Source organism: Rhinoderma darwinii, chromosome 4, assembly GCF_050947455.1.
Source record: "Rhinoderma darwinii isolate aRhiDar2 chromosome 4, aRhiDar2.hap1, whole genome shotgun sequence".
NCBI classification, from domain to species: Eukaryota; Metazoa; Chordata; class Amphibia; order Anura; family Rhinodermatidae; genus Rhinoderma; species Rhinoderma darwinii.
Window position 1 is genome coordinate 323,104,514 of NC_134690.1, and position 24,459 is coordinate 323,128,972.

The 24,459-nt window shown below is 40.7% G+C and overlaps 1 protein-coding gene across 3 annotated transcripts in view; it reads right to left on the minus strand.

Moving 5' to 3' along the window:
- Positions 1-7,962: 7,962 nt before the first annotated feature.
- Positions 7,963-24,459, minus strand: part of MORN2 (MORN repeat containing 2) — a 49,835-nt gene continuing 33,338 nt past the window's right edge. For all 3 annotated transcript variants that reach the window (XM_075862791.1, XM_075862792.1, XM_075862790.1), the window contains one exon: positions 7,963-8,162. In XM_075862791.1, the coding sequence (XP_075718906.1) occupies positions 8,060-8,162 (103 nt within the window). In that variant the 3' untranslated portion in view covers positions 7,963-8,059. The remainder of the gene's footprint in view (positions 8,163-24,459) is intronic.

Genomic DNA, 24,459 nt, shown 5'->3' on the forward strand with positions numbered 1-24,459 from the left:
CCACAATCGTTGTTTTTTGGTCACCTTAGCGCTAAAAAAATAAACTAAAAAGTGCTAAAAAAATCGTATGTACCAAAAAATGGTGCCATGAAAACTACAGCTCATCCCGCAACAAATAAACCCTCACTCTGCTCAATCGATCAAAAAATATAAAAGTTATGGCTCTCAGAACGTGGTGAAAATTTTTTTTAATAAATATTTTTTTCTTTGTAAAAGTAGTAAAATATGATTTTTTTTTCTATTTTCTGTCGTCTAAAACCTGGGTGCATCTTATAGTCAGGTGCATCTTAAAGTCCAAAAAATACTGTAAATGGTGCCATGAAAAATTACAACTTGTCCCGCAAAAAACAAGCCCTTATACGAATATGTCAATGGAAAAATAAAAAAGTTATGACTTTTGGAAGGTGGGGAGGAAAGAGCAAAAATGGAAATACGAAAAATGGCTGCGTCTCCAAGGGGTTAAATTGCTTTACGTGGCAGTTTTAGTATACTACAGAAAAAAACATGCCTGCATGTCCATTGTCAGACACAATTATAGCAATTGTTATTTTCAGCAAGTTAAACCCTAATTGTGTCATGCAATGTTCTTGTCTTCTTTGAACTCATGCAACTGACATGGACCCCTGGGAACCTGATCATTCGGCTTGTTGTAGCAAAACCTAGTACTCATAAATTATACAGAACACTAACAAAAATGACTTATGTTGCTGCAAAGTGCAAGGCAAAGGACAAAGTTAGTCAGCACCTCCTAACAAAGTGAAATAAATGGGCAGGTGCAAATCTGCTGTGGCTGCAATGCAGAGCAAACACAAACAAAGATGCAACAGCACTCTACGGGCGCTAACATATATGCAAACATTAAATATATGAATTGTTTCAAATTGAAGTACTGCTATATTTACTATACTTATAAATGTGAGATTCTTAGATTAGAGTTACTCGAGAAATGTCATAGATTATTACAGTCTCCAGAAAGTTATGCAGTACAGCCACCTTCCCCAGAGAGTGACCGGGGTGATGCATGCCGAGCCTTATCTGTGTGTATAGTTTTACTATCCTGCCTTATCTGGGCTTTCAGCAAAACACTAGAGTGGTCAATATAGGAGTTATGTGGGGACCAAAAATTATTAGCAGTGTATTTACTACAATATGTGAGTACATTCGCTAATATACATTTCGGTCCCCCGTCTCGCTGATCCTGAGATTTACATAGACTTTTATAGCGCTGGCGGGGGACCGGAAGGCTAGTTGCAGTCTTTCTTAATGACGACACGACTCTTTGTCGTGTGATCGGCCCCGCTGTACTCTATGTAATCGATGTACTACTGCTTGTACATAGAGTACAGCGGGGCCGGGGACCGGAATGTATATAGGCGTGTATACTCACATATTGCAGTGAGAACACTGCTAATAATTTTTGATCCCCACATAGCCCCTTTAAATTCCCCACCCTCTAATGAAAATGAAATGACTTTTCTCATCATGGCCCAGTTTATACCAAAAAGCTGAAGTGAGCTACAGAAAACAGGAAGTGTCATGCTATTGGGACTGCTCTAGTGGCCAGTTTAAAAACTGAAATAGTTGTTTTTTTTGTATGTGCATAGCCACATAAAAAAACAGCCCCAAAAAGTATGCTTTATGTGTCTAGAATAAAATATTATTTTAAATAATATGTAATTTTCTGATGATACATTCCCTTTAAAGGGGTTTTCCCACAGTCAAAATGTATCGCCTAACCACAGAAAAAGGGATAAATGTTAGATCACTAGGGACTCTGACTGCTGACTTTCATGATCACTGCTAGGGGTCCAAAGTCCACTTGTGTCTCCTCACTAGCACCACTATGGTGAACGCTCTCTCTCGGCTGTATCCCATGGAAATGTGTATGGAGCGGCAGCATGCATGTTCGACCCTTGCTCCACAAATCCCACCTCACTTTGGATGTGCTGGTAATGTGAAACGGACTGCACTATTAATTCCGTGAAAAAAGCGGAAACCTTGCGGAATGGAAACAAATGGAAACCAACTGCAACGGAAACTTTACCACTGAAATCAATGGTAATGCAAACGGAGGCTATGGTTTCCATTTGCCTTTCCGTTCATGGGTTCTTACGACAGAAAGGTCTGATAGAACCCATGAACGGAAGAGTGACGCTGATGTGAACACACCACTAAATAATTATAATAAATTAGCTTTATTGTATGGGTTGTTACAGTGATGTCAAATAGGTATATGATTTTATGTTTTGTGACATATAGAAAAGAGCTGCTGTGTGCAGGGGGTAACTAGGAAACACTGAGCCCCATAGCAAACTTTTGACTGGGGCCCCCCTCCGCTGGGTAACACACAACCCCCCCTTGTAGATAGTGCCTCCCTATAGATTCCACCACACAGCGCCCCCTAATAGATAGCACCATACACAGCCCCCTGTAGATAGTGCCATACACAGCCCCCTGTAGATAACATCTTACAGCCCCAAATCCCCCTGTAGATAACGCCATACAGCCCCCCTGTAGATAACGCCATACAGCCCCCCTGTAGATAACGCCATACAGCCCCCCGTAGATAACGCCATAGACCCGCCCTGTAGATAACGCCATACAGAGTCCCCCCTGTAGATAACGCCATAGAGTTCCCCCTGTAGATAATGCCATACAGAGTCCCCCCTGTAGATAACGCCATACAGAGTCCCCCCTGTAGATAACGCCATACAGCCCTCCCTGTAGATAACGCCATACAGACCCCCCCTGTAGATAATGCCATACAGAACCACCCCCTGTAGATAACGCCATATAGCCCCCCCCCCCCAAGAAAAAATAGCCTATAGTTTGTCCTACAAAATACATGCATCCCCTATCCACAGGATAGGGGATACATGTGTGATCGCTGGCAGCAATAAGGAGAACGGGGGACCGAAAGTCGCCCGAAGTTCTCCATGACAAACCTCGGAGTTCCGGCGTCTGCGCAGTTCAATAAAAATGAAAGGTGCGCTGGTCACGCATGCGCACAAGCACGACAAGTGCACAATTCATTTCTATAGAGCTGCAGACAGACCCCGGAAGTCCGAGGTTTGTCATGGAGAACTTCGGAGGACTTTCGATCCCCCGTTCTCCTTATCGCTGGGCGTCTCAGCGATCACACATGTGTCCCCTCTCCTGTGGATAGGGGATGCATGTGTTTTGGAGGAACAATTCCTTCAGTGGCGTCGCGCTGTAGCAGCCATAGCGGCTGCTAGCGGAGCCTCCGGCCATGGTGTGGGGGGGGGGGGGGGAGGCCGTGTGCATGAGGCCTAAGGCTCTGTTCACATAATGTATATTTAGAGTTTAGAGGCCATTAGCATGACGGAGGCCAAATTAGATATCATTTAGTTTTTTTAATTAAGGAATGGAATAGGTAATGAAACTACACTATTCCGAAATCCTGTAAAAAAACAAACATTATACGTTATTTTAATATGTGTATGCTGACATTGGAATAAAACTGTATTGGATTATACTGGTGATTACTGTGCTACTTTTTCCCTTTATGGGATTTTGAATGGAACTGCTGTTTTACACCTGTATATGATCTCAGTAACCGACAGTGCAAGCCATGCTGTTTTTCTGTTATATCTTTTATATACAGTGGAGGAAATAAGTATTTGATCCCTTGCTGATTTTGTAAGTTTGCCCACTGTCAAAGACATGAACAGTCTAGAATTTTTAGGCTAGGTTAATTTTACCAGTGAGAGATAGATTATATTAAAAAAAAATAAGAAAATCACATTGTCAAAATTATATATATTTATTTGCATTGTGCACAGAGAAATAAGTATTTGATCCCCTACCAACCATTAAGAGTTCAGCCTCCTCCAGACCAGTTACACGCTCCAAATCAACTTGGTTCCTGCATTAAAGACAGCTGTCTTACATGGTCACCTGTATAAAAGACTCCCGTCCACAGACTCAATTAATCAGTCTGACTCTAACCTCTACAACATGGGCAAGACCAAAGAGCTTTCTAAAGATGTCAGGGACAAGATCATAGACCTGCACAAGGCTAGAATGGGCTACAAAACCATAAGTAAGACGCTGGGTGAGAAGGAGACAACTGTTGGTGCAATAGTAAGAAAATGGAAGACATACAAAATGACTGTCAATCGACATCGATCTGGGGCTCCATGCAAAATCTCACCTCGTGGGGTATCCTTGATCCTGAGGAAGGTGAGAGCTCAGCCGAAAACTACACGGGGGAACTTGTTAATGATCTCAAGGCAGCTGGGACCACAGTCAAAAAGAAAACCATTGGTAACACATTACGCCGTAATGGATTAAAATCCTGCAGTGCCCACAAGGTCCCCCTGCTCAAGAAGGCACATGTACAGGCCCGTCTGAAGTTTGCAAATGAACATCTGGATGATTCTGAGAGTGATTGGGAGAAGGTGCTGTGGTTAGATGAGACTAAAATTGAGCTCTTTGGCATTAACTCAACTCGCCGTGTTTGGAGGAAGAGAAATGCTGCCTATGACCCAAAGAACACCGTCCCCACTGTCAAGCATGGAGGTGGAAACATTATGTTTTGGGGGTGTTTCTCTGCTAAGGGCACAGGACTACTTCACTGCATCAATGGGAGAATTGATGGAGCCATGAACTGTCAAATCCTGAGTGACAACCTCCTTCCCTCCACCAGGACATTAAAAATGGCTCGTGGCTGGGTCTTCCAGCACGACAATTACCCGAAACATACAGCCAAGGCAACAAAGGAGTGGCTCAAAAAGAAGCACATTAAGGTCATGGAGTGGCCTAGCCAGTCTCCAGACCTTAATCCCATCGAAAACTTATGGAGGGAGCTGAAGATCCGAGTTGCCAAGCGACAGCCTCGAAATCTTAATGATTTACAGATGATCTGCAAAGAGGAGTGGGCCAAAATTCCATCTAACATGTGTGCAAACCTCATCATCAACTACTAAAAATGTCTGACTGCTGTGCGTGCCAACAAGGGGTTTGCCACCAAGTATTAAGTCTTGTTTGCCAAAGGGATCAAATACTTATTTCTCTGTGCACAATGCAAATAAATATATATAATTTTGACAATGTGATTTTTTTTAATTTTTTTTATATAATCTATCTCTCACTGGTAAAATTAACCTAGCCTAAAAATTCTAGACTGTTCATGTCTTTGACAGTGGGCAAACTTACAAAATCAGCAAGGGATCAAATACTTATTTCCTTCACTGTATATATATATATATATATATATATATATATATATATATATATATACACACTACCGTTCAAAAGTTTGGTGTCACCCAGACAATTTTGTGTTTTCCATGAAAACTCACACTTATATTTATCAAATGAGTTGCAAAATAACTAGAAAATATAGTCAAGACATTGTCAAGATTAGAAATAATTATTTTTATTTGAAATAATAATTTTCTCCTTCAAACTTTGCTTTCATCAAAGAATGCTCCATTTGCAGCAATTACAGCATTGCAGACCTTTGACATTGTAGATGTTAATTTGCTGAGGTAATCGGGAGAAATTTCACCCCATGCTTCAAGAAGCCCCTCCCACAAGTTGGATTGGCTTGATGGGCACTTCTTGCGTACCATACGGTCAAGCTACTCCCACAACAGCTCTATGGGGTTGAGAACTGGTGACTGCGCTGGCCACTACATTACAGATAGAGTACCAGCTGGCTGCTTCTTCCCTAAATAGTTCTTGCATAATTTGGAGGTGTGCTTTGGGTCATTGTCCTGTTGTAGGATGAAATTGGCTCCAATAAAGCGCTGTCCACAGGGTATGGCATGGCGTTGCAAAATGGAGTGATAGCCTTCCTTATTCAAAATCCCTTTTACCTTGTACAAATCTCCCACTTTACCAGCACCAAAGCAACCCCAGACCATCACATTACCTCCACCATGCTTGACAGATGGCGTCAGGCACTCTTCCAGCATCTTTTCAGTTGTTCTGCGTCTCACAAATGTTCTTCTGTGTGATCCAAACACCTCAAACTTCGATTCGTCTGTCCATAACACTTTTTTCCAATCTTCCTCTGTCCAATCTCTGTGTGCTTTTGCCCATATTAATCTTTTCCTTTTATTAGCCAGTTTCAGATATGGCTTTTTCTTTGCCACTCTGCCCTGAAGGCCAGCATCCCAGAGTCGCCTCTTCACTGTAGACGTTGACACTGGCGTTTTGCGGGTATTGTTTAATGAAGCTGCCAGTTGAGGACCTGTGAGGCGTCTATTTCTCAAACTAGAGACTCTAATGTACTTGTCTTGTTGCTCAGTTGTGCAGCGGGGCCTCCCACTTCTCTTTCTACTCTGGTTAGAGCCTGTTTGTGCTGTCCTCTGAAGGGAGTAGTACACACCGTTGTAGGAAATCTTCAGTTTCTTGGCAATTTCTCGCATGGCATAACCTTCATTTCTAAGAACAAGAATAGACTGTCGAGTTTCACATGAAAGCTCTCTTTTTCTAGCCATTTTGAGAGTTTAATCGAACCCACAAATGTAATGCTCCAGATTCTCAACTAGCTCAAAGGAAGGTCAATTTTATAGCTCCTCTAAACAGCAAAACTGTTTATAGCGGTGCTAACATAATTGCACAAGGGTTTTCAAGTGTTTTCTAATCATCCATTAGCCTTCTAACACAGTTAGCAAACACAATGTACCATTAGAACACTGGAGTGATGGTTGCTGGAAATGGGCCTCTATACACCTATGTAGATATTGCATTACAAAACCAGACGTTTGCAGCTAGAATAGTAATTTAGCACATTAACAGTGTATTTTTGATTAATTTAATGTTATCTTCATTGAAAAAAACTGTGCTTCTCTTTCAAAAATAAGGAAATTTCTAAGTGACCCTAAACTTTTGAACGGTAGTGTATGTATATATATATATATATATATATATATATATATATATACTGTGTTTTAGTAAGCACACATTATATGGTTGATACATCCTATAATGAGCACTCATATTGATCATCTGAGCATCGATGATAACACCATGACCATTACTGCCTGATAGAAATCTGTTCCAGTGTGCTTATTATTGCCAGGCTTGAAGTGTAAGCTAATAATTCCATGGTGGGAATGCATGTGCTATATTGTTCTAATATTTTCTAGGAGCAAAGTGATTTTATACAGAATAATTGTTTTCATTGTAGCCAAAAGATCTGTGCATGTACGTTAGAGAGCTTTTCCTGCTAAAATAGAAAAATAAAAATAGAAAACCACCTCTAAATATAAATACCTGAGTTGAGACGATTCCTTAAAAATCGATTCTGTTACTTCTTAGTTATTTATTTTTCTGGGAAATTTGGGGAAAAAACCTTGTGGTGAAAGCAAAAAGGGTTTACTAACTAGCATTCTCAGTTGTCTCTGTATCTCCCACACGCCATAATGGAAAGTGAGTGTACAATCACTTCTCCACCAGGAACTTTACACCTCTGTTTTTTCTGACATCAATTGTCCGAAAATGTCAAGCTAATAAGAAATGACTCAATGGCATATTAAAAGACTCAACACAAGAAGACTTATATTTACAGTACATTTTTATTTTTTTATTTTATTTAAGGATAAATGTTTATTAACGATTAATATTCTAATAATTAAATAGTGCTAATCCATCTGGGGTTAACTATATCTTCTATAGTCACAAATTCTTTACCTAGGTGCTCTTATACATTTATGTTGCTTTATGTCACAATCACAAAATGAAGATATATATGATGTAGTAAGTGAAGGATAATCCAATAATCATTGATATGTCATCTATAGAGCCATTTGTGTGTTTTTTATATACATTATAATGGTCTGTGTTTAGTAATATAAAATACAATGATAAACAGCAAATTGTATCATACGGAAAACATATCACCTTGTTCCAGCCTGCAGCTTAATAGAGATTTCAAGCCACAGTGGACGTTTGTGACTAGACGTCTCGCTTCATCACTCAGCTTATAGATCAGACTTTTGAAGACCTTTAATGGTGAAATGATCCGAGAGATCTGCAAAGCATCGCAGGTGTAAAGACACTCCAGTCACTGTAAGTCTAGTATCATTTACATTTTTAACCTTAACTTCAGTCCGGGGGCTGCTTTATAATGAAACGATCCTTTCCATTGCAGCCCATTGGCATCCACATATTCACCTTCTCCTATCATCCTGTGAAGGTAGAAGAGTCTGGGTGAGGTTTGATTCTCTCTGACACGTATTTCATGCATGAAATGCTCTAATTTACTGCCCTAGATGTCTTTTTCTACTACAGATGATTGTTCTCTTAAACAGGATTACATGTGACAGATATTTCACATTCACATTGTTATTTAAAATGCAATTTAATTAGAAAGATAATGAGGTTTTATTTTAAAATGCCCTTTTTTAAAATACAACATTTGATACATGTGAAAAGCCCAGTTTTCATCTTTCAGTCGGAAACATATAATTTAATATGTAGCCAAAAAGTAAGGTTAAGCCCTGCTTAGTGTATGATGATAATAATAAAAAATAATAATATTAACAACAACAACAAAGATAATATAATAATAATTATACTGCCTCAGACCTGGGTAGACCAGATGCTGGCTTACCGCCATAGCCTGGACCAACCTCTGCCCCTAGCAAGAAAGACTCAAGAGACAGGTTGGGAGGTCTGGCCAAAACTAAAAAGCACAGTAAAGCACAGTATGTAACGATCTATAGTCCAAGGTTAAACAGTGGTACAAAGTAATATGACACAACAGGTTAAGGAGTGGTATTTGAGTAGTTTAAATATATAAGAATATTTGACAATACACCCTCTGATACCTCTGCTATGTATATAATCAGCATTTTCACAGCTCAGCTGCTCTATGCCCAGCAGTGGTAATGGCGCTTAAACCAACCAACCAACCAACCAACCAATTAACCCTTTGAAAATAAGATTCTCAACCCATAGGGTGTGCGCCGTCATTTACTGTACCACTGGTTTCCACCAGCTTTGGTTAAGGTGACTTGTCACTATCAGCCCATACCATTCTCCAATATGCGAATGGCAGGAATTTGTGTTTATCGCCTTCTCAGTTCTGTCCACGCTTACTTTTTTTTTTCCAGAAAATGGATATAAGTTTGCAAAATTTAATTTTGCAGAATACTAGAGGTCTGATTTCTATATTTCTGAGTTGCATACATACAGTAAGTTGTTTGATGAAAATCTTGAACTTTTTTTTAATAAGATTAATTATATTTTGCCCAAGGCCACATGTAGAATAAGGCAGAGGCATCCCCATCCATTATCTACGCTTATGGTTGTGCTGATCAGTTAAGGGCTTCCTTTTAGTGTGAAAGTCCTGGCCATAGAAGTACAGGCAGAGTCTAGAATCTGATTCACAGTGCTATTTCAATTGTTTCTGCCATGTGTCTGCCCGTTATTAAAGAAGGTGTGACTGCCTAAGTGGCATTTGGGAGCCACATTAATGGCCAGCTGCTATAGGAGACAAATCAAAGAATTATAGCACATACTACAGCTTGCAGTGTCTTTCCAGAAGTGTAGACTAAACAGTTGTGCCAGCACAGGAATTACATCCACCCAGGGGCTTCTCAAGAACAGTGAGTCACTGAGTTTGACATGAGGAATAATCTGTATAAACTCTCAAGCCCATTCCATAAATGTAGTGTATCTACAGGGGAGGCTGAACAAACTACTAATTAGGGCCCATACATTTACACTTGTGTGAAATGAAGAGCACAATGTTTGGAGCTCAATTTTCCTACCCTTACCTATTAAAGGGGTTTTACCAGAATCATAAATTATGACCTATCCACAGGATAAATGATAATTTTCTGATCAAAGGTAGTAGCCCAACTGCTAGGACCTCCACCGATCGTCAGAACATAGGTCCCGGACCCCCAGATCCTCCTCACAGCAAGAACCCTGTGCACTGAAGAGGAGCTTGAATGGAGCGGCGGTTAACCATGCACCCAACTCTCCATTCAACGAGAATTCTATGAGAATTACGGAAACAGCCGAGCGCTGTACTCGGCTATTTCCATCTTTCCTATAAACTTTGAATAGAGCATACTCGACTTCCGATCCATTCAATGTCCTCCTCAGTGCAGTCAAGCATTGAGGAGGAACAGAGGGTTCGTACCCCCATTCTCATGATCGGTGGAGGTCCCAGCAGTTGGTTCCCCAGCGATCAGAAAATTATCACCTATCCTCAGGATAGGTGATAACTTATGATTTTGGGAAATCCCCTTTAAATATGACCCTTTTATTTTACAAGGGGAAACTACATAGCTCCCATGCAGCGACTATTGTGTAGCAGGTTGGTGGCAGCCAACCGGTAAGTTTGTACTGCTTATTTGCCTGGGCCCTTAACAACAGTATCACCTGGTCCTGATGACTGCTATAGCACCAGTTCAAATGTGGCAGGCACAATGATCGCCTACATGATTCTGTACTGTTCTCTAATCCGCTACCAGGAACTGGATCTCCAAATAGATGTCATTACTAGATACTTCCATTGGCCAGATGTGATATACGATTATAATCTTCTAGCAAGATGGTACATGTGAGCACCTAATCAGTAGCCACAGATGTATCTATTTCCTCCTGTGCTAGTCTCTGCAGGCACATATTAGCACTGGAGATGACAAGTTGGGCAGAAAAGATCCCTATGTTGCTTCCAGTGACAGTGCCAAGAATTCAGGACTGACTCACTGGATCCTGGACACTTGTGTGGCATGGGGTAATATAGGAAGTAGCGGCATGAAAAGAAGGCCTGAAAGCCACATGTCGTTCTTGAATTGTGACCACCATAGTACTTAAAGGATCTTTGTAATGATGATCCACCCTTATACCTAGAGCTTACATTTAAAGGCTATGTACACCTTGTAAGCACATTTTTTTTAATTATTATTAAATGTATTTTGTGTTTTTAAGCAACTATTATATTCACTTTTATGAAATGTTTTTTACTTTTTAAGATACAGCTTCTCTGTATCCTGTATACATAGAAGCTGTATCATTCTCTCCCAGCCAAATTCGTCAGTTCAGCTGAACTTGCCGGCTCAGCTGAGAGCGGTTCCTGATGTCTGACACATAGGATCCACCTAATATCAAATCATATCTAAGTTCATAACTTAGATGTGATCGATATTAGGTGGATCATGTCTTAGATGTGATCGATATTATGTGGATCATGTGTGTGTAAGAGACATGCAAGACCCGCTCTCAGCCCAAGCCGTCAGTTAAGCTGAAACAACGGAATTGGCTGAGAGAGAACAATACAGCTTCTATGTATACTGGATACAGAGAAGCTGTATCTTAAAAAGTAAAAAATGTTTTTAATAAAAGTGATTTTGAAAGTTGCTTAAAAACACAATCTTAAGGATCAATGTCCATGTCTTTCTTAATGTAAATATAAGCATCGTCATATATATATATATATATATATATATATATATATATGTATATATATGTATATATACCTTCATTTTCTAATGATGCAGCGTTTGGCAGATATTTCTTGCTGTACAACCCAGGTACCCTTTTTGATTGCCATCACCTATAGATACGGCCACTGCCGGGATCCAGCAGCGGTTGCTACGCTTGCGCAGTTTCCTCTGTGTCACTTTTTTGCTTCTAGCCGGGTCTTGGATGAACACATTGATCGCGCTTGCGTACAAGCTCCTAGTCCGGCCACCTCTTTCTTTTTCTATGTAAATCAATGGGACGGTTCCAGGGCATGCGCACTTCCCTAGAGCCGTTCAATCGCTTTCCACTTATCACATGAGTGCAGAGCACTTATTAGGCAAGAGACACTGTGCTTGCTCAGCTACAATGTTATCTCTATTGTGGACTTTGAAGCAAGCATAGTGTCTCTAACGTCCTTAGGCTTCGTTCACATCTGCGTCAGGGTCAAGTTCTGACGTTCCGTATGAGCTTTCAGTCTGAACGGGACCCTGACTGAAACCATAAGTTTCGTAGTCGACTACGGTATTGATTCCGTCAAAACATCAGAACCCTTGCACAACTGAGACAAACGGAAACCATTGGCACCGGATCCATCACCATTTCTGTTTGTTTCAGTCAGGGCTCCATTCTAACGGAAAGCTCAGACAGAACATCAGAATAGAGCCCTGACAGATATGTGAACGAAGCCTTGCTGCAGCATAGTGCATGTATGTTTGCTCGTCCAATGCTGCTATCTGTATTTTAGATAGCATTGGGAACACGGATGTTGAGGAAAGCGGTGCTGTGAGGTTACCACAGTGCTGCCTGCTGGTGATGCTAATGAAGAAGCGTCACGCCCACATTATTATTTTTTTCCTATAGCATAATGTTCTAAACAAAAAAAAATTTAACTAGTGAGATGGGAATAACCCTTTAATAAAAAAGAAAATATATATGTTGCTTACAATGGTGTACATAGCCTTTAGACTATATTTCCTAGATGTACTTTCAATCATGGGAAGTGCGTGTTACCTACCACACTCATATGTTTCCTGATTTTAACCGCTTCCCGACCGCCCACTGTATATTCACGTCGGCATTTGCTGGGCTCTGTGCAGTGCCGACGTGAATTCACGGTGGGTGTTAAAAGCGCGATCCGGGTGTCTCAGAGTAGCGCTGACACCCGGATCGCGCTGTTAACCCCTGCCTCTGGTCCCGGAGACATGACCGGGACCTAATTGGTTCAGGTCCCGGTCATGTGATCGCAGGGAAAGCTTGTTGTAGCAACAAACTGGAAAGTTTGTTACTACAACAAACTGGAAAGTTTGTTGCTACAACAAACTTTCCCGGGGACCGATTGCGGGTGCTGCAGTCGGTTATAAGGCAGAACCGAGGGCCACACAACGGCCCCCGGGTCTGCCATGCACGGCAGCCTATGAGAACCAGCCGGGTGCTGGTTCTCATAAGCTTCCTGTCAGTGTGACTCTCAGTGTCACACTGACAGTTTATAATACGCTACACTACCCAGGTAGTATAATGTATTATAGCAGCGATCAGTGCTGGAGGTTTCCACTGTTTTGGTACCTCAGGGGCTTTGCAGATGCGACATGACACCCGAAAACCATTCCAGCTAAATTTGAGCTCCAAAAGCCAAATATTGTTCCTTCCCTTCTGAGTCTTGCCGTGGGTCCAAACAGCAGTTTATTACCACATATGGCGTATTTCTGTAATCAGGACAAATTGCTTTACAAATTTTGGGGTGATTTTTCTCCTTTATTCATTGTAAAAATTAAACATTTCTATGTTTTTTCAGAAAAAAGTCGATTTTCATTTTCACGGCCTAATTCCACTAGATTCAGCAAAAAAACTGTGGGGTCAAAATGCTAACTATACCCCTAGAAACATTCCTTGAGGGGTGTAATCTACAAAATGGGGTCACTTTTGGGGGGTTTCCACCGTTTTGCTCCCTCCAGGGCGTTGCAAACGCGACATGGCACTGAAAACCAATCCAGCAAAATCTGCGCTTCAAAATCCAAATGGCGCTCCCTCCCTTCTGAGCTCTGCCGTGGGTCCAAACAGCAGTTTAGTACCACATATGGGGTATTGCTGTAATCGGGAAAAGTAGCTTTACAAGTTTTGGGGTGCTTTTTATTCTTTATTCCTTGCAAATATCTTTTTTTTATATATTTTTTCACAAAAAAAGTAGATTTTCACTTTCACAGGCAAACTCCAATAAATATAGCAGAAGACCTGTGGGGTCAAGATGCTAACTATACCCCTAGAAAAATTCCTTGAGGGGTGAAGTTTCCAAAACCGTGTCACTTTTCGGGGATTTCCACTGTTTTGGCACTACAAGACCTCTTCAAACCCGACATGGTGCCTAAAATAAATTCTAAAAAAAGGAGGCCACAAAATCCACTAGGTGCTCCTTTGCTTCTGAGGCAGGTATTTCAGTCCATTTTCACACTAGGGCCACATATGGGATATTTCTAAAAACTGCAGAATCTGGGCAATATATATTGTGTTGCGTTTCTCTGGTAAAACCTTCTGTGTTACAGAAAAAAATGTATTACAAATGAATTGCAGCAAAAAAATGAAAATTTGTCCATTTCCCCTCTACATTGCTTTAATTCCTGTGAAACGCCTTAAGGTTTAAGAAACTTTCTAAATGCTGTTTTGAATACTTTGAGGGGCGCAGTTTTTAATATGGGGTGATTTATGGGGTCTATCTAGTACATAATGTATAGAGTGCCTACCGGCAAACAGAGCCCTTGTTTCCCAACCACCAAAATTAAAATATAAAGTTTTAATTGGTATAGACGACCATCAACAGACTACATAGAAGTTAAAATTCCTGGACCAGGAATTTTAACTTCTATGTAGTCTGTTGATGGTCGTCTACACCAATTAAAACTTTATATTTTAATTTTGGTGGTTGGGAAACAAGGGCTCTGTTTGCCGGTAGGCACTCTATACATTTTGAATCCTTTGCGCCCACCAACTACTGAGGTCCACCCCTTAGTAATTGCTTATCTAGTACATAAGGCCCTCAAAGCCGCTTTAGAACTGAACTGGTCCCTGTAAAAATCGCCTTTTTAAATTTTCTTGAAAATGGGAGAAATTGCTGGTAAAGTACTAAGCCTTGTAACGTCCTAGAAAAATAAAATAATGTTAAAAAAACTATGCAAATATAAAGTAAACATATGGAATATGTGAAATAGTAACTATTTTGTGTGGTATTACTATCTGTTTTACAAGCAGATACATTTAAATTTAGAAAAATCATAATTTTTGCAAATTTTCTCTAAATTTTAGTGTTTTTCGCAAATAAGCAATGAATTTATTGACCAAATTTTTCCACTAATATAAAGTACAATATGTCACGAGAAAACAATCTCAGAATCGCTTGGATAGGCAAAAGCATTCTGGAGTTATTACCACATAAAGTAACACATGTCAGATTTGAAAAAATGGGGCTGATCCTGAAGGCCAAAATGAGCTCGGTCTTGAAAGGGTTAATATTTAAATTCTTGCATTTCATTTTCCAGTAAATGTACTTTAAAAGGCTATATGAACAAATCTATACGAACAAATCTAAATATCTGTACACGAAATGCATATATCAGTAATTTATTAAATAAAGTATGTTTTTGTTTCTTCTCTTTATGCCTAAGTGACATGCTGAAATGTAAATATATAATTTTTTGTAAACCTCAATCTGTGTTTGAGATAGAGATTAAAGAGTTAGAAAATACAGATCCATACACAGTGAACCCAACAAGACTAATAGTGTTCATTAAGTAGCTAATGCGGTGCTCTTGTGTACCTGGAGGAGTTACAGGGAGGAGATCTAAAAATAGTTCATACTGTATTAATCAAAGTGGGAAGATGAACTGCTCTTAATTTGAAGTACAATAAAAAGGGGATTTTATTTAAAGGGAAAGTGCTGAATATTTTAAATGTCCAAATCTGGGGACTAGACCGGTAACGACGGGGGTAGGGAAACGAACAAGTGAGCCCTAATCTACCCGCCACTCTGTCCCTGCCTACTTGCAACGACCCGCCCTAGGCGACGGGGTACAACTGGGCGGCGGTCCCTACGCTCAGTAAGTTCACGAGACAAACATACAAGGGAATACAAAGCAAAGGGAAAGGGGCAGTTGCCCACGGCAACACCGTGAGCAACAGAGTGGTGAACGAGCCAAGTCAAAACCAGGAGTGTACAAGGTACCAAACGCAGAGCAGGAGAGTAGTCAGTAAGCCAGGGTCAGTATGGAGCAGGATCAAATAGTTAGGAGCTGTAGCTGGGCCAGGAAACCACACGGAAAGAATCACAAGCAAGGGAGGAACAGGAAAGGCAGGTATAAATAGACAGAGGGCGGGAGCTAGCTCCGTCTGGCCAGGCTGCGATAGGCTCTCCCACTCCTAAGCCTGCCATCCTGAGTGGTGGAAGATGGAGTCAGTCTGAGAGACGTAGATTCAGGTGTAGACTGATTACCTATGGGAGTTAACCCCGAAGCTGTGCCTGGCAGATCCTTTACAAGACCACTAGAAATAACTGCACTTGCGAATAAAACTTTAATGATGATATAAGAAGGATCACATTATCTGAAGATTTTTCACTGATCTGGGGCTTCTATGAATATAATGCAGGAAAATGATGGAGTCAAAATCATCCCAGTGACATCATCGGGTAAAAACTAATCTGGGCAATGCAAATGACAATGCACCTTGGTGTTACAAAGACTAATCTGTAATAATATGTCTGTGAAATATGAATGCCAAAGTGAATGTTGGTGATTATATGGGTGTAGGTTACATGTATATTTTGAGTAGGAAACGTTTGATACAATGCAGCTTTGCACAGCTATAAAAAAGAGGACTATGGCCCATATGTTTCGAGGCATTATTTTGCCCATTGTCTAAATTAAACCTAAACTAATGTTTTTATATATTGTGACAAATTTATTACCAAACGTGCTCCATTTGACAAATTTGGAACAACATACAACAGATGGTTTCAGAAGCCGGACCCACATTCATCAGAGAAGGGGCTTTCTTGTTGGGACATGGATTTTAATCTGCTTTTGAAAAGATTTTTGGTGCAGTTTTTGGCTGTTTATTTTTTAGCCAATGCCAGAAGTGGATCCAAGAAGATAATAATAATAATAATAATCCTTATTTATATAGCACCAACATATTCTGCAGCACTTTACAATTCAACATGTATAGACAATATCACACATTACATATTGACAAAACTAGTTAATAATTCAAACAAGAGGAGTGAGGACCCTGCTCACAAGAGCTTACAATCTATGGGGCAATAAGGGAGACACAAAATTTAAAAAAGTGCTTGTTCAGTACAATGGTTCAGCCATCTTTTATACACATGGGGTAGTAGACACAAAGCTGCATGAGCGGGTCACGAGCCAGTATATGTGTATGACAGACATGAAGTGCATTAGGGTGCAAGGAGTGTGGGGGATACTGCTGAATGAGGGGGTTATATTCTGATGACTAATTGTTAAAGGGGGGCCGAAGAAAGGATTCAGATTAGGGAATGTTTAAGGCCTGTCTAACAAGGTATGTTTTCAGGGCACATTTAAAACTGTGGATGTTGGGGATTAATCTGATTGTCTGGGGTAGCGCATTCCAGAGGACTGGGGCAGCATGAGAAAAATCTTGGAGATGGGAGTGGGAGGTTCGGATTATGGTGGATGTTAATCTAAGGTCGTTGCAGAACGTAGAGCCCGAGTAGAGTGGTAGACAGAGATAAGGGAGCAGATGTAAGGTGGTGCAGCACTGTGGAGAGCTTTGTGGGTGAGAGTAATAAGTTTGAATTTTATTCTGGAAGGAATAGGCCACTAGTGCAGTGACTGGCACAGATTAGAGGTGTTGGTGTAGAGGTTGGTCAGGAAGATGAGCCTGGCTGCTGCATTCAGGATAGGTTGGAGAGGGGAGAGTTTTTTTTGAGGGGAAGACCAATAAGTAATGAGTTACAGTACTCAAGACGAGAGTGAATCAGAGCAACAATGAGAGTTTTGGCTGTTTCCTCAGTAAGAAAAGTCTGGATTCTGGAGATGTTTTTGGGGTGAAAGAGACTGTGAAAGTGATTGAATGTGAGGAGTAAAGGAAAGATCTGAGTAAAAAATGGGAGTTATGGTAGTGCCACACACTGAGTTGGAGACATCAGGTTTAGGTAGGTTAGTAGATGGTGGGAACAAGGAGCTCAGTTTTAGAAAGATTCAGTTTCAGATAGAGAGAGGACCTTGATGTTAGAGAGAGCAGACATATAGAGGATGGAAAGGTATAAAATAAAAGACTGATGCATCTCCTTTCCTTTGTGTCAACCTTCTGTGTTTGACTTAAAAAAAATAATCAAAAAACGTCAAAACTGCGTGTGATCCTGCCCTGAGTTTGTAAAGAATGTGTCAGTCTTTGAAATACCTTGTACTTGCCTATAACTTTGAATAATTTTTCTTATTTATAATAACATTTTTATTTTGCCATCACTTCATAGACTTTATTCTCATGGAAAGATATGCACCCTAAGGGCTTGTTTACACTAGCGTCATTCCGCTATATAAAGATTATTTCACGCGTGTCGTACGGACCTATAATAGTCTATGGGGCCGTGCAGACAGTCCGTGAATTTTGTGCAACGTGAGTCCGTTGCAAAAAACACGACCTGTTCTATATTTGTGCGCTGTTCGCGCATCACGCACCCATTGAAGTCAATGGGTGCGTGAAAACCACGCATGTCACACGGAAGAACTTCCGTGCAAACAGCGTGATTCGCGCAACAGCAGTGAAAAGGATGAATGAAAACAGAAAAGCACCACGTGCTTTTCTGTTTACAAACAACCAAACGGAGTGTCATAATGATGGCGGCTGCTTGAAAATCACGCAGCCGCGTATCATATGGTGATGACACACGGAGCTGTTAAGTGCCTTTTGCGCACGCAAAACGCCAAGTTTTTGGCATGCGCAAAATGCACACGCTCGTGTAAACGAGGCCTTAGGCTGATTTCACACGGGATGAATACACTGCGTAAAAGAGAAATCCTGGCGAAAAACTGCCCCAAACTGTGGTGCAGTTTTGCGCCCGGAATGTTCGCTGCAAAAGACTGCAGCACTTAGCCGGCCTGCTAGCAGGCTGGTCTCCTGGGATGATGCCTGTAATTGGCTGCAGCGGCGGTCACATGGGATGAAGTGTCATTCCAGGAGGCCGGCCCTCTAATGTCATCCAGGCCGGCCTAGGTAAGTATATATTTTTTGTTTTCTGAGTTGCCAACCCGCCGCAAAAAACGGAACTGATATTTGATGCAGGATATACAGCCCCATTGAATTCAATGGGGAAATCCCGCAACAAATAAGCAGCGTTTACGTAAATATAATTGACATGCTGTGGAATAAAACTCTGCACCGCAGGTCAATTTCTGAGCGTTTTTTCTGCTCAGTATTTACGCAGCGTGTGGATGAGATTTGTATTATCTCATCCACTTTGCTGCTACTGTGTTTGCTGCGGATTTTCCGCAACTAATTCCGTTGCGGAAGATCCGCAGTATTTACGCAACGTGTGTACTGGCTCTTAATGTGAAGATGTGCAGGCAGTCCACACCAGTGTGTTGTCATGATAGCCATGCAAGAGGTTTTAGTGATTTGCCCCTGTATAGGATCATAGGGGGAAAAGCTATGTTCACACATTCAGGACTCTGTCAGGATTAAGGCACGGATGCCGCGCCTAAGTCCTGATAGAATACATTAACATTCTGCCGTCAATGTATGGTATTTTATACCCATTCAAAAGCTTAGGAAAATGAACGCGCTGCAAATGTTAAAAGCCAATGCATGTCAGGCTGTCCTGGCCATTTAACCCCTTAGATGCTGCAGTCAATAACGACCGCGGTATCTATGTGGTTTTAGAGAGAGGGGGCTTCCTCTATAACCACCTTGGCACCCCTGTGACACAATCGCTGGGTGCCGATGGTTTCCATGGCATTCCTAACAAAGGCCCCCAGGTCCGACATCATTGTATGCCGAATAGGCCCTGTCAGAGCCTGATAGAAAGTCTGTCAGTTTTACACTGACAGGCATAATACACTGCAATACAGAAGTAATGGAGTGTGTTAAAAAAGCAATTAAACGATTGCAATGTGAAGTCCCATAGTGGGACTAAAAAAAAAATGAAGCAAAAAATAGTTTCATAATGGTACTAATAGAATAATGACAAATAACAAGTAAAAAAAATTTAAAAACCCACTTACTTTAACTTTAATTCTTTGTTATAAAAATGAAAAAAAAAAAATGAAAAAAGCTATACATAATTGGTATCAATGAGTCTGTTACGACCCGAATTATAAAACTTTTGTTATTTAACACAGATGGTAAATACCTTCAAAATTTAATATAAAACAATGCCGGAATTGCTGTCCATCCTGCCTACCAAAAATGCAAGAAAAATCGTATCTATGCCAAAATGGTATCAATGAAAACTACAAGTCGTCCCGCAAAAAAATAAGTAACGTCGGTGGAAAAATAAAACTTTTATGGCTCTCAGAATATGTTGACATATTAAACAAAAGCTTTTAAAAAATAAAGTGTTTTTATTGTGTAAAGTAGTAAAACAAAAAAAACGATATCAAATTGGTATCGATATAATCATAATGACCCATAGAATAAAAGTTCTTACATTAGTTATACCACACGGTAAATGGCATCAATTTAAAGCGCAAAAAAGAATGGCAGAATTTCAGTGTTTTTTTGTATTATTCCCAAAAAAGTTAATAAAAGTTAATCAATAGATTACATGTACCCTGAAACTGCCATTAAAAATACAACTTGTCCCACAAAAAGCAAGCCCTCACATGGCTATGTTTACGGAACAGTATAGCATAGCGGTGTGAAATAATAACTGATTACGTTTTTTTCTGTGGTGTGCATAGTGGCATCCTATGCCGAGGATATGGCCTATTCTCATACATGTATTGGGGATTCCCCTTCAGGAGTTGCCGCTGATGTCACTGTCCAGATCTGCCCGGCCCGGAACGGATGCAAAACTTTATGCAAACCGGCCGGGCAAAATGGCCGATTTTACCGGCCGACACTCGGGCTCGGGCGGGACCCGGTCGTGTGAATCCCGCCTAACAGCTCATCGCGCGCCCCCCCCCCCGCAACGGCTGCTATGGCTGCCTGGGGGCTTAATGAAGGCCGCCAGGTCCGCCATCTTTGTACACCTATTAAGCTTTGCCTCCGGCAGGGCTTAATAGATGCCTGTCAGAATCACGATATACTGCAATACATTAGTATTGCAGTATATCGCGCAAGCGATCTAACGATCGCTGGTTGAAGTCCCCTAGGGGGACTAATAAAAAAAGTAAAAATTAGTTTAATAAAGTTTTTTTTTGTGTAAAAAAAAAATAAAAATATTAAAAGTAAAAAAAAAAAACTTTTCCCAATTTCCCCCTAGAGCATAGTAAAAAAAAATAATAAATAAACATAATTGGTATCACCGCGTCCGTAAAAGTCTGAACTATTACAATATATCATTATTTAACCCGCACGGTGAGCGCCGTAAAAAAAAAAAAATTGTAAACGCCAGAATGTCTATTTTTTGGTCACCTCATCTCCCATAAAAAATGAAATAAAAAGTGATCAAACCGTCGCTTGTACACCAAAATGGTATTATTAAAAACGACAGCTTATCCCACAAAAAATAAGCCCTCATACCACTTAATCGACGGAAAAATAAAAAAATTATGGCTCTCGGAATTTGGCGACACAAAATAAATTTTCTTTTTTACACTTAGGTTTTTACTTGTAAAAGTAGTAAAATACAGAAAAAACTATATATATTTGGTATCGCCGTAATCGTATTGACCCGCAAAATAAAGTTAACATGTTGTTTTAATTGCACTGTGAATTCCGTAAAAACGGTGCGCAAAAAACCATGGAGGAATTGCTGTTTTTTTTCATTTTCTACCCCACAAATATTTTTTTTCCCATTTCCTAGTACATTATATGGAAAAATAAATGGTGCTAAAAAAAACTACAACTCGTCCCGCAAATATCAAGCCCTCATAGTACTATATAGATGGAAAAATAAAGACGTTATGGCTTTTGGAAGGTGGCGAGGAAAAAGCTAAAATGAAAATCTGAAAAAGGGCTGCGGCGGGAAGGGGTTAACTGCATTCTACTGTAAAGGGGTCACAATGGTAATCTATTGGGTTCTTGTACGATGATGTAGCAATGGTGATAGCCTGGGTTCTACTTTAATGATTTCACAATGGAGCTTTGTTGGCTTCTACTGTAATGATGTTACAATTGTAGTGGTTTTGGTTGTACTGTGATGATCTCATAATGGTGTATGTCCGGATTCTACTGTGATGATTTCACAATGGTGCTTTTCTCGATTCTACTGTAATCAAGTCATATTAGTGCTGGCTTGGGTTCTACTTTGATGTTGTCACAATGGAAGTTAACTGGTTCAACTGTGATGATGTCACAATAGTGCTTATCTGGGTTCCACTGTGAAGATGTCACAATAGTACTCCACTGGGTTCTACTGTGATGATTTCACAATGGTGCTGGCTTGGGTTCTACTGTGACGATATTAACTACTTCCCGCATTTTCACGTACATGCAAGTCATAGGAAGTGTCACCTTCCCGCATTCGGACGTGCCTGTACGTGATCGTGATCGTGTGGGCACTGAAGCTGTGCCTGCACGATCACCGTGAGCTCCTGCTGCAAAGGCTGAGTTTGAGAAACTTTCAATCTCAGACGTTTAACCCCTTAAATGCTGCGGTCACTAGTGACCGCGGCATTTAAATGTTTTGACAGAAGGAGTGGGCTCCCTCTGTCACCCATCGGCGGGCCTGCGAACGCGATCTCTGGCCGCCGATGGGTTGCCATGGTAGTTGGGGGCCTAACAAAGGCACCCAGGCCTGCCCTGGCTATATGCCGATTACACCTCTTGCACACGACCGAGTTCGGGCCGTGAAAAACGTTTCGAGTGTCGGCCGGGAAATGGCCCGACCGCGGTACAGTTGAACGGGACTCTTGGCATCATAGATATTTTATGATGCTAGGAATCTCTGCCTCCACACGGAAGTGCTGTTGCATACTGTATCATTTTGTTCAGTACGGAACAGCAGTTCCGTAGGGAGGCAGGGATTCCTAGCATCATGTCCATGATGTCAGGAGTCCCGTTCACTTGTACTGTGGTCTGGCCCGGAAATACGTCCAACCCTCGGACTGTTTTTCACGGCCCGAACTAGGTCGTGTGCAAGAGGTGTTAGGCTGTGCAAGAGGTATGGCCTAATAGATTGCCTGTCAATTTTAAACTGACAGGCAATAATGCTTTGGTATACTAAGTATACCAAAGCATTATATCTACGATCAGAAGATCGCATGCTGAAGTCCCCTAGTGGGACTTAAAAATTTTTTTTTTTAAACGGTTAAATAAAGTTTATGAAAAAATAAAAAAGATAACCAGTAAAGATAAAATAAAAAATTTTTTTTCCCATAAAAAGTGTTTTTCGTTAATAAAAGTGTAAAAAAACCTTTGTAAAGTACAGATATATGGTATCGCTGCGATTGTAATGATACAAAAAATAAAGTTAACACATTAATTCAACCGCATGGTGAATGCCGTACAAAAAACAACAGCGAATTTGCTTTTTTTCTCCATCCCCCACCAAAATCTAATAAAATTGAATCAATAAGTCCCATATACCCCAAGATTGTAGGGATAAAACTACACCTCTTTCCGCATAAAAGAAGCCCTCATATGGTGACATCAACAGAAAAATAATAAAGTTACGGCTCTTGGAATGTGGTGATGCAAAAAATTATTATTTTTGTTTTAAAAGGTTCTTTATTGTGCAAACATAGTGAAATGTAAAAACCTATACATATGTGGTATCGCCGTAATCGTACCGACCCATAGAATAAAGGTAGCATGTTATTAATGTTGCATAGTGAACAGCGTAAATTTAAAATACGAAAAAACTATACTGGAATGGTAGTTTTTTTTCAAGTCCCTCCCCAAAAAAAAGTTAATAAAAGTTAATTAATATAATATATGCACCCAAAATATGTGCAAATGAAAAATACAACTCATCCTGCAAAAAATAAGCTCATATACGGCTATGTCGACGGAAAAATAAAAAAGTTATAACTATTGGATTGCGAAGATGAAAAAAAAATAATGAAAGCTTAAAAATTAAAAGGGTTGTCCACTACCGGACACCTGATGACCTATCCACGGGATAAGTCATCAGTATATCATCGGTGCGGGTCCGACACCCGAACCCAGCACCGATCAGCTGCTCCAGTGGCCTGCGGGCACCGGATTGTTATGGCACCTTTTGCAATATACGAAGGCGGAAGCAGTTGGCTCCATACATTGCACAGCGGCCGTGCTGCCAAACTGCAGCCATGCTCGTATTCACTTGAATAGGAGCAGAGCTGCAGTACTGCAGCTCAACTGCTATTCCATGACTGGAGATACCTGCTTTTGGAATGGACGTCCGGTGCCTGGAGACAGCCGGAGCGGCTTAACGGTGCGGAGTCCGGGTGTCGGACCCCCACAGATCATGTACTGATGACCTGTGGATAGGTCATCACTTGTCCGGTAGTGGACAACCCCTTTAAGGCCAAAATAGGCCTGGTTGTTAAGGGGTTAAAAGCTATGTACACCTTTCACCTTGTTTTTTGTTTTTTTTTATAAAAATTGTGCATCAGTGTAATTGGTGCAACTTCCTAAATACATTTTATTCAAAATTATTTAAACTTTTTGAGATACAGCTGCTTTGCACTCTGTATGGAGAGCAGCTGTATCTTGCACTGAATCCTGTATCCGTCAGGTCCGCGGAACTGACGGGTTCAGTGTCAGCGGGTCCTGCGTGTCTCTGACACACAGGATTGAGCAGTTAACGATCACATCTAAGTTCATTACTTAGATGTGGTTGATTAACGGTGAATCCTGCGTGTCAGAGACACACAGGACTCGCTGTCACTG